Source organism: Diadema setosum, chromosome 4 (assembly GCF_964275005.1).
Source record: "Diadema setosum chromosome 4, eeDiaSeto1, whole genome shotgun sequence".
NCBI lineage: Eukaryota > Metazoa > Echinodermata > Echinoidea > Diadematoida > Diadematidae > Diadema > Diadema setosum.
The window spans coordinates 16961248-16973275 of NC_092688.1; the positions used below are offsets into that span (position 1 = coordinate 16961248).

Consider the following 12028-nt stretch of genomic DNA (forward strand, 5'->3'; position numbering starts at 1 on the left):
CATGAGCTTCTGATCTTACATGTTTTGTAACAGATGATTATTTAGGCTTTAAATTTTACACCACCCTCATCCCGCGTCAGTTCCAACGTAGTGTTTTCATTTTTTCCAGTTTTAGTCTTCGCGCACCAATATTTGAGGAAGATGATACTGGGTAACACTGTAAGGCTGAAAAGAGTGAAATTTCAGTAAAATTGAAATGAGAATTCCGTCAGATCGCAGCGTAATATTGTGTGTAACTTTCATTGGGCCATCTGATAAACATCTTTATAACATTACTATACCGATCTCGGTCCATCCCGACCGGGTACTGGAATTAAATGGCCTGAGCATTGCCCGTATTCAACGTATCGAGTCGGGCTGGCTAGAACATACATCACAAACCGGACGAGAACTGAATCGACCACTTGCAGGTTAACATCCGACAAAAGGGGAAAGTAATTTTTAGATAAGAATATAACGAAGTTGTTTATTCACTTAACAAATAAAAAAAAAAGCTTCTGTGAAAAAAGTCTTAGACTTCGACAACAATGAAACAGCTCTGTATTCATCTATCAAGTCGAGACACTGGCTTGAACGTGGACCAACGGGCTAGGACCACTGATCTGGTGTTAGGACATGAGTCGTGTGATACTCATTCACTGGGTCATCAGAGACCATTAGTTCCATGCAGAGACCAACCAACTTTTGACGCATTCGAATTGGTCACCCCGGCGTGTCTCATGATGTTGCGTTATCCTGTACAACACGCTTTGGTCCATGTGTGTCCTATGTCTGTAGCTATCCCTTTCTGGCGTCACCACTGGTCAAGTGGTAAAAGGCAGTGCGTGCGATCCCACGAAGCTTAGAGGTAACGGCACATGCGCGAGATAATAGTCTGTTGTGCGGGAGCTTTGTGTGCTGTATTGGCGTAATGTGAGGCTTGATGTAACGCAGTTCATCTTCATTAGATCAAGCTGCGATAATCGAACCGCCCCATTTAATCTCAAGCAAAAGTGACTTCCAGTTTGCTGTGTTCGCAAGTCAAGCCTTCAAATCCAATGAGGTTCTTAAAGTGTAACATAGATGAATGGGAGTGTTTGGGGAGGCATTTTCTTCATGTAGCCACGCAGATTAAGACAGCGTGCAAAAAAAAAAAAAAAAAAGTTGCTTCTGACTCCGCGTCCTTGCGAACAAGTGGTTAAGACCAGATTACAGCGTGCGCCATTTTCTAGACGGAATCCGATTAGCCAATTTTACACCTACGCGATTATGTAATTTGCCTTTAGTTGAGTTTTTAACATTTGCTCTCTTGCTGCTTTGTGTTATGCATACTATGTTTAAATGGATTTATTTCTTCCATGGTGGTTCTCTGATATGAGTATAGGTGGAGACGAACTCTCTCAAATTCTTTGTTGTCGAGGCCAAACATTAATTGATATCGCCAGATTTAAACCAGAATCCCTTGAGGGAATCAAAGAATTATGTGCATTTTCTAAAGAACTCTGAACATGTGAAAAGAAATGTTTTCGTCACTCAGTCTATAGAAGCATTGTATAGTTGAATCGATCAGTTTAGTTTCTCTCTGTGTGTATGTGTGTGTATGTGTGTTTTGCTAACAAACTATTTGATCAACCTTTGACACTGATTTAAATGTCGACATACAACATACAGTGCACCACTGGATAGCCAATAATCACCAGGAGTAATGTGCAGCTACGTTCAGAAGAGATACACGTTAAAACGTCTGTTGCAGACGACCATCCGAAATTATATTGCAATGGACACTTAGGGCGCCATCCTAGGACGGAGTGATGAACAACAACAACTCGATACCCTCTAAATGAGCTCTTAAATGTATACATCGTGTTTGTGTGAAAGACAAAGTTCGATTTTGACCACTTTGATGTGTTCTGTCATCGGGTCATTGGTCTTCCGATGCAAAAGAGCAAGCTGTATAAAACTATTTTCAAGCATTTGAAATGAGGTAAAACAGAGACTGTACCAATCATATTTTTAATGTTGTGCCGTATACCGCCTGCTGCACTGGTTTGGTCCCACAGTAGTGAAATTCCTGGCTATGGCTTCTCGTCTGTGTAAGCAATGATATCACATGTAAGGCATATAAATGGAAATCAAGAATTTCCATTTATCCTTAAACTCATGAATTATTATAGTCTAATATGGCGAAATATCTGCCGTAAAAGCTGCATAAAATTATCTCGTAGACGAAGTTTTATATCTGACTTTGGGCTGCATGATGACATTTACAGTAGGTTTAGTGCTTCCCGTGGCTCTGAAAGATTTATGATATAAGTCTACTAATTATAACGAATGTAATGTGGAATTTATCATCAGCTTATGTAGAATGTTGTCTAAAGTTACCAGGAATACCGAGACAAAATTTGAGAGTAGTTTCTGTGTAACTAACGGAGGAAAGGGAATACCTTGTAAGCAAATTACACACACACACACACACACACACACACATATATATATATATATATATATATATATATATATGTATATATATATATATACACTCAGCATCTTTCCTCTCTCTCCCTCTCTCTCTTGATATCATCATGTGTGTGTGCATTTTTTACATTCTTTTGCATAAGTCGACATAAGTCGACAACACAGATATAAAAGTTGGTTGGCGCCACGCCGTAGGCTCGTACCAATTTGTTCCCGTGAGTCCGCCATGAAACAACACACAATTTAGTCAGACGAAGGCTGGGCATTTCGCATCACAAGCACGCTGCTATCTTCTGCGCTGGTTGACCTTTCTCTCTATACACTTGACAACAAATTGAGCGCCTCGCGTGCGCTGAATATGAGGCGGACTGGTCGCCTGACCACCGAACACTCTCTCCCGCGAGCTCTGGTAGCTTCGGTAGTCAGGGATTGACACCTTCCCATCTTGAGTCCCATCCTCAATTACTGACTGTAATGAGTTGAGGGCGTCCCCTCTTCGACAGAAGGGCAATTTAAAGGAGAGAGAAGGGGATGGAGAAACGGGGGGGGGGGGGGTCGCAGCATTTTCGCACCTTCTGCTATCCGAAATTGACCGGAAATTTATCGAGATCTCGTGTTGCAGTCTACTTTACAAGGACCTGTGAGTCGCTGTTTGCTGCGCCAGCTCGCGTTACGCGTTGTGATACAGTAAACCGCGCTCGAGTCCCAGATAAGAGCGACGCTCACCAGCGAAAAGAAGGAGGGACAGGAGGGTCCTCAAAACTCAAGAGGGCGGACTGTTAATTACACCAAGTACATGGTGTCAAAGTAAAGATCTGTGCCATGCGCTAGCGTTTTTGTATTGTGTGTGTGGTTGTGTGTATCGCGGTATCGCTGCTTCAACATGTTGCTAGTGTACAATATTGAATCGTACAAACTCAAATGTTTGATCACCGAAAGCACTCCCTAGGGGGTGTGACGTCACATGCTTAGAGCAATAATAGGCAAACATTGGACTGCTCATACAATATCTGTATGATCAAGGTTTGCACTCTATCGTATCTTCTCACTGCATGTACAGTTTAAAGATTTATTAATCGTATGCAAGCCAGCTTCCTCAACATTATGAGGCCGTGACATAAGGAGGCGTAGACACAATGTAGTTCCGTAGAATTTGTCAATGAATAATGTTTAACCGATATTGATGCTTTTTCCTCACTCTAAGCTTCCGATAATGCAGTATTTGGCATTGATACAACAACAACAAAACGTTTTAGCATCATAGCTATGTCATCATCTTAGCTATGTCACTATCTTACGGTAAATAGATAAAAGAAGATGTGCTTATAAGAACTGAGCTGCACTTAATTGAATTGCATTTTTTTTTTATTATAGATACAGCAGCGATTTCGTTAAATTTGGTCCATCGTGTTTAAAGTGCAAGTTTAATATTTTAAAGATAGATGTAAATATGGACAATATTATATCGATATCTTGACAAACAGTCATCGATCGCATCTCTAGGTATGACAGAGGGTAAGACACGATGCGAGGGGAGGATGGGGGGGGGGGGTGAATGGAAAATGTCGCTGTACGGCTATAGCCCAATTTGTCAGTGGGAATTACACCGTTCGTTTTCAAGCTCGGCCCCGTACACTGTGTGTCTTCGCCAAGCGATCGCGGTTCCGTCGGGGGACAATTGGCGCGCTGTGTGGCGGTCAGTTTCAACCTGCTCTGTGTACTCATACGATTCGACGTCGCTCCGGGCTTCGCGCGTTCTCTAAATACCTCTGATCTCTTTTTCTGTTTCCTCCTCCCTTCTCCTTCACTAAGGGTATAGAATAAGTTTGGATTGTTTGGTTGCTGTATATGAGTATTGTCCCTAGTGACATTTAGCTTGGAGGGAGTATGGACGAGCTTCAGCGCGTTTGGCACACTTTTGCAGCGTACATAATTATAGTCATGGTACTGAGGGATGCACACAATATACCAAAATAAAGGAGTGTACACTTTCTTTTCTTTTTTTAAGGCGAAATTGAGTGTACATTTTTTACGCAGTTTTATCGTTACGGTTGATGACTTGTAGAATTCAAAGCATTTATAGTCGACATCATCGTAATCACGGTTCCACAATCATAATCATTAGTAGGTCCCATGCGTTCACTCTTTTAAATGTCCATAATGCGATACTAATGACATGTTTTAAAGCTAATGAACAGCAGTGTTAAACTACTGCCACCACAAGGCCATTATCGGTGCAGCCACATCGAAAATGGTCGGAATGCTCGTGCCAAACTCTTTTTCCCCTCTTGTAATTCGCCCGCTTACATCAGATGACATGGCATGATAAGCCGCTGAAGGTATGCACGGCGCACGGAGGGTAAACTCGACCCGAGACCTCTGGCCGCGTGTTTGTTCAGCGCCTCGTATACATATGCTCCGCGGCAGGGTCGGTTTCAAGTCTCCGCTTTTGTCCAGACGAGTTAGTTCCACTGCGTTGAGTTACTGTCTGCAAAACACTTTGTTGCCTGTCGCCTGTATTTCCTAGATGACCCCCTCCTGCCGCCTTCTCCCCTCTCCATCCCCGCCTTTCTCTCTTTCTTTCCATTATCTTACTCTTTCCCTATATTTTTTTTTCTTATTTTTGAATGCGTTAGAGTCGATATGAGCAGTTTCTCATTTTGATATAAGACTATTTTAAAACTTTTCAAAGACATATAAATAGTATACAGAATATGATATATAAGATTGCCACTCATTAGTCGTGACTGAAAGATATTTTATAGTTTTAATTTAATAGATCCTTTCTTGTTTTCCTCAACATACATATAAATTTCGTGGACCCAGGGCTGTTTGGTTCTCAACTGTTTTCTCCTCCCCACCCCACCCCTTGCACCCCTTTCTCTCTCTGTCTTATCAACTTTGACCTCTCAAAGGCTGCATGATATTCCTCCTCTATTTACATTTTGTTTATCTTCATATTCCTCAAATAACATGTATTCAATCTACGTCGGTAAAATGTCTTCCATGATTATTTCCTCTTTACACTTCATCATTTATCATATTAAGTGCAAAACGACGTTAATGTTTATATTAACCTCGCTAGATTAACCGTTCTTTATGCCAAATGATCGATGTACTAGTTTTTGTAAGTATGCGTGCTTTTGTGCGTTGCTGTCAGATATTGCAGTTCTACGAATCCGAGTTGATTATAACTGCGCAAAAAAAAACCAACAAAAACAAACAAACAAACAAACGAAAATAGTTATAGAATAATAAGTTTGCACCATGCATGTAAAATTTGAAGTGCCATCGTAAGTGACAAGGCGATGGAAAAGTAATATTTCATCTCGCCAACCATGCACCTAATTGGTAAAAGGAGCAAATTACTTGAAAATATCATTACTACTCCATTACCACGCCATTACACGTTGTCGTGAAAATATAGCGTTGGCAATGCCCCCCCCCCCTCCTTACGGTGTAACCGAAGCACGATATATCCTGCCCGCTGTGTGCTAAACTTGTGCGTGCTTTCGCTAGCAAAATGATACATCATGGGTAATTTCAATGTGATTTCAGTGCTTGCGATGATGATCGAGTTGTTTTATTTGCTATAATACACTCTACTGGCAAAGAAAAAAAATATCGAAATGTATGTATAATGACAGAAGGAATTGTTACAAAATGGATGAAGCGATCTAGTCGAAACATCAGACATTCGAGTGATAAACGAATTTGTCACATGCTGTGACATTTCTCCGAAGACTTTCGCTGTTCCCAGGTACTCCCGTCCATCTCACGCAGAGCGGTGGCATGCAGCGAAAATTATCTCTAACTGCACGGACCCTTCAGTGCCATCACTGACGGCGATTCTTGCATTTTACTTCGTTTCGTTACACCGCTTCTTCAATGACCAGGTAGCCGCATTTAGCTCAACGGGGATGCCACCGCTTCGAAACAGTATGGCATTATGACATCACGAGATCTCCACAATATTTTTTTTTTCTCCTTTCCTTCTTCTATGGTTAGATAGTCTCGGTTCCAGGACATGCAGGAATGTACGGCATTCGTACATCTCTGCTTGAGCTCACCTCTGAAGTGGAAAAGCACATGACAAACATGCATTATTGAATAAATATAAAAAGAAAAGAAGTGGAAAGTAGTGAGCTGTGTAAGATAGGTGAATATTACGATCCTCACAAACCGGAAAAGTTATTGTTCAAGTTTTCTGTTCGTGAGTCATCGATGACGATACGAATTCTTTACAGAGAAGTGTGACATATGATCATACAAACTTTCAAGCTGCATATTGGACAGAGTGATGATACCAATTTAAAGGTCCCGCAAGTTTTGAAAGCATATCTGGCCGGCCAATGATTTCCATTACGTCACGATGACGTGAAAAAGTATATTTATTAGAAGAAACAAAAACCGCCTTTTCAAAAACTGAGCCATGGCGTTTGATATGAGATCGGGACAAACCAACGCTCTTACTGGACGTCGACGTCTTTGCAAAAAACACGAAGGGCCCATGTCTTTCCTTGTCATAATACCAAACTATAACTTGAATTTTAAACTTTTGATACTTGAATTTTAAACAAGACCCATTTCACTTTGTCGCTCCTCAGCAGCGAAAAATAAAGCAAATCTGCAGAACTTGCATCAAACACCTGTCACATAACCCTCTCAGCTCCGTGGGAAGCACGATGTACGTAATATTCCTATATATTCCATTTTATGGCGATGCTGAGAGGGTTAAGAATGGGTTTCAAACAAGATTGTGCCGATATCGTGATCACGAGCGCGTTCCCGTCTATCGCTGCTCTGCACACACGCATTCATTATTGGAGAAGAAAGGGTCGTAGGTCAGCAAAGTGTTACGTAGGGAGGGATAATGTTACAATTACAATGCTTGCTTCTGTCTCGCAGAACTACACTCTGGCTCGACTAGGAACCAAACAAATCCTCATGTAAAATTCACAAAGGGGAAAACGATAGACGGAAGTACTCGTGTAAGCACGACAGAAACAGTGAAAATGATATGCGGCGTGTTGATGATTCGGTCGGTCGATGTTTTCAGTGGCACGAACGTTACACACATACGAGCCACATCCTAAACCTTCCCTTCTGTCTGTATTTTCCCTTTTTTTCTGTTCGATTTTATAGTCAGGGTGATTTTGCTCAGATGGCGGTAGGAAACTGGAGAGAAAGCGTGAGATTTGAAAGAAGGGAATACGGAATGAAGGATGGTAGCAAGTGAGCAGGAGGGGAAAAAGCGATGTGTAATGAAACACCAGATGGGGATTTAGCTACAGGAAGGTGTAAAGCCGTCTTGGTCCGAGATACGTGAGGGGCTACACTACAAGGAGGTGCTAAGTCTTGCCCAGATCTCCGCCTCGCTACACTCTCTCCGCTTCGTAGCTCTCTCTCTTTCGCCTTTTTTTTTCTCCCCACCTTCAGTTTAACCCACCTTCTACTGGCTACATTAAAGCTCTGTAAATATCGAGTTCATGCGCTTCGTCACATTAAGCGAAACGGGGATTGGGCGGTAGGACGCCACCATTGTGCAATCCTCTGCGGAGAGCACTACGGCTGGAGACTCAGTATAGCTGCAATGTGGAACTACTTCTTTTCAACATTCAAGAATGCCGCAGACCAGCATAGATAATATGAGGCGCCATTCTTCTTGCGCAGCATATATCGCACCATGATAAAGCTTCATTCAGTCGTGAAGGAGGTCACACAGCCATTGATGTGTATAGTTAGTTTGGAAGTGTCGAGAGAATGTTTGAGCAGGGAGGTGGAAAGCCAAATCCATCTCCTTGACTTAAGGAAGACATTTTGTGTAAAAGCTCTCAGCGCAGTAATCAGGCCTGTGTTGGGTTATACAACGGACCGTGCTGTTGAAATTAATTGCGCAAAATAAAGCGACTGTCGTGAAATCAGGATTCGCTAATATTTTGTTCGATTTTCTTCCAAGAAATAATAATAATAAAATAAAAAAACCAGTGGAGGCTTCGGATATTTCTTGTTATCATAGAATGAATACGTGAAGCTAAGAAGGTTAACATAGTGCATTTCTTTGCTTTCTTGTATTTCCACAGACGGAAACCCGGATTACTATGGGCCAGCGGGATACTTTGACTACTTTCACCCGGGCCATCCGAACGGCCCCCCGTCCTCCGAGGCGCCCGTACAGCCCACGGAGATGGCACCCTACCTGCATCCTCCTGCGTCCCAGGGCAACCACCCCATGGACCACCACATCCCAGTATCACAAACGGGGATGGGAGGTGGGCTACCGCCCGACGGCAGCGACTTCCTGCCCGGCAAGGAGATGAACACCAGCCCCGAACCCTTGCAGCATCTACCGCCCGTCACCGCCAACGGGGACATGTTCCACCACCACCATCATCACCCGCACATGGGCGACAGGTTCGGCCCGCCGAGAGGGGGCGCTCCGCCACACGGAAACGGGTTCCGCGGCGTACCGCCGCACCAAGAACTGAGCGAGGGGGTGTGGTGACATCATGATTCGAGCCCCTGGTGCGCGGAAACACGCACAATGAGGAGAAACTCTCACGAGCTGTATCTCTAGATATGCTTTCATTCTTTGATAAGTGAGAACAGTACATGATTCACACACAAAAGAATATAATTATATCGTACATAATCCGTTCGTGGATATTTATGTCGGCTCAAGTCAATGATGTACAAAGTTCCTATGAATTTTCATATTGATGTGACTTTCACTCTAATTTTGTTCGCGATCATTTTTTTATATCTTCACTTCGCAAAGTTGATGTAAGTTATTGAGTGGACATAGAGGCTGAATGAGCTTTCGCACTCTTGCTCAAGTGGACACTACGGCTGACAGACTTGAAATCAGCAGTATTATACTCAATTGTTGCCAGCATGAATCCCGCCAAACCTGTGACATCCGAAGACAACGTTACCAGAGCGATCAGCTTCAAGACAATACTCACCAGAGTGGACAACGTGGATTCGTATTTGCCAAACAAGGAGCACTCTTTTCACGACAGAGACACACTGTGAACTTAGCCTAATTTCGAGCCGACCTTGAGTAATCTGCATGACGTAGCTGTGTTAGACACGTGACCTCATTGTGACGTCATAAGCGAATCGCACAAAGATGTTGTGTGTTACCCACTGCCCGACAATTCTTAGAGTGTAAATTCCTACCCTGCCAAATTTCCAACGTATGATTCGTTTATATACGTCCTTATTTCTTAATACAAATCAAAGTCAGTCCAACGGACGAATCTAAGACAATTATTACAGCAACTCTGGTTTTGTCGTGTTTATTCTACTTCCTATAGGGTATGTTAGGAACTGTGTTTTCATAGGAGAACAAGAAACAAAATCACTACCTACAGTATTGTGAGCACTAGTTATCTGTACTTTGGTTTTAATAAAGATTAACTTAAATCTTGTCAGAGACACGCACACAACATGAAGGTAGCCTTCTATTCTGATTATTCACTTTCTTTGGAGTGACACAACCTGCAGGCCTTTTTCAAAAGATATCGGTTATACAGATTCAAAATTCATTGCTGACAATGTGACCGTCGAAAATAATATGAACTCTATGGGCAGAAAGACTATGTGCAATTTGTAGAATTAAGATTACTCTATTTGCGAAAGACTGATTTTAAAAAGTAAATACTGTTTTGTAAAGTGTTTTTAACTTGTATAAAATTCCTGCGTGAATGATTTGCTCCCGTCCGATGTAGCTTTGGGTGAAATCATTCTTTTTCTATTGTTGTTGGTTTGTTTTATGTTGTTCCCTCGATAGGATAGAACGTCTGAAGAGGTTCGCTATTTTCTTTTTTTTTTAATTCCTGAGGCTGTTTCTTTTCGCTGTGAATATGATTAGAGATACCCCGAGCTCTCGTTCATTTTAAATTCATGTCAGTCGTTTTCTTTAACGTCAAAATATTGTAATTTTTCGTCTCGTCGTTTTATATTTAGCTTGAGCGGAAATCTTCGGGCGATCATTCCTTTCACCGAGTCAGTGTCATACACTGATTGTATAAAATGACTAAACAGATTGGCTGATTATCATAAAGTCAAAATCGGTATCTTCAGAATTCGCAACAGTACTCGAACAAATGTCTCGCACAGTAACCTCTCTCCGCTCAGTACGAATTTCATGAATGGTCAAACGACCACATGATGCAATTGTTGTTGTTGTTGGTGTGATCCTTTCAAGGCAGTACTCTCGAGACCCCCCCCCCCCCCTGCCAACGATTCTCTCGAGGACAAAAATTGTGTGGGGACAAATATCCCTCATGACTCGGACAGTCTCGTGATTGTCCCGTGACAGACGTCCGGGGCAGATGACTTGGCGTTTTAATTGTCCTAACGATCATTCAGACGAATCATTCAGACAACGAACCGAGACTTCTTGGTATAACGGTTAATAGAAACAGTAAAACTCGCATCTTACTGCCCTCCCTCTTCTCGTCCCTCATCCCCCCCCCCCCCTCCGCCCCGTAAGAATCCTTGCAAACAGTTTGCAAAGAAAAAACAAAATATTAGGAGTACTGATTATAATGACATCCCATTATGTAAGTATTATATGCCCCGATAATGTGCCAAAACGTGTTCAAAGCTCTACACATTCATTATGATTTTATAACCGAAGAGAATTATCTTACTCCTTCGTAGCCATTGATGTTGCTGATGTTGTTGTTGTTGCTGTTGTCTGTGCTGAATTAGAGCAATGAGTCATTCATTTGATCGAACAAAGTCATTACGTGTAATGGGCGAAACGTTATGTTCTGTGAAGTTTACAATGACAGTAAAACCGAGGGGTTGTAGTTAATTTGTAATCTAATCTAGCTGCATGGTATTGAATGAAGTTCAAAACAAGATCAACCTCATGGGCTTTCGAACAAAATTTGTACATTCTACCCGGCGAAAAAGTATTCTCGAGATTTGCGTAACGTGACGATGTATTCTAGGGTGTTTTTTTAAAGATTGGCTGTATTGAGTTCAACTGGACTACATTGGATCCGACTTCTTGAAATAGTTTCCAATACTAGACAGTGGGGACTGACGCGACCATATACGAACAAATTGATCAAGTATGTATGTTACTGTGTGTTACACGTTTCGATATTCATTCGACAGCCGCAGAGTGTATGATGTTTAGGCAACAAGGCCCCTTTAGTTTTGAAAAGCTGCACTCTTTTTTTAAATTTGATCATCGAACGCTTTGCAGTTTGATGTAGATATCAGATCAATCTTACAATCAACTTTAGCCGTCTATGTGACAAGGCTGAGATGTTAACAGAAAAAACAGTAAGGGATGCTAGTGTGAATCGTTAGATGAATTCCAGTCAGTACAATTTTTGTTAAAATCAAATAGAACAAATGTTGCTCACGCACACAGACACCCACCCACACAGACACACACTCACTCACACACACACACACACACACACACACAGACACACATACTCACAAAAATATCACCTCAGGAGATCTCTTTGTATCAGTGTGTGCCAAGCATCTTGTTTACGAACCATAACACTACGCAAACTTGCACTCGAAACATTTTTGCTTTACT

The 12028-nt window shown here is 42.0% G+C and overlaps 1 protein-coding gene across 1 annotated transcript in view; it reads left to right on the forward strand.

The window, feature by feature from the left end:
• LOC140226953 (LIM/homeobox protein Lhx5-like) overlaps nt 1-8959 on the forward strand; it is an 81975-nt gene extending 73016 nt beyond the window's left edge. The window contains exon 5 of the mRNA XM_072307387.1: nt 8538-8959. Coding sequence (XP_072163488.1) covers nt 8538-8959 — 422 coding nt within the window. The remainder of the gene's footprint in view (nt 1-8537) is intronic.
• The last annotated feature ends 3069 nt before the right edge of the window (nt 8960-12028 follow it).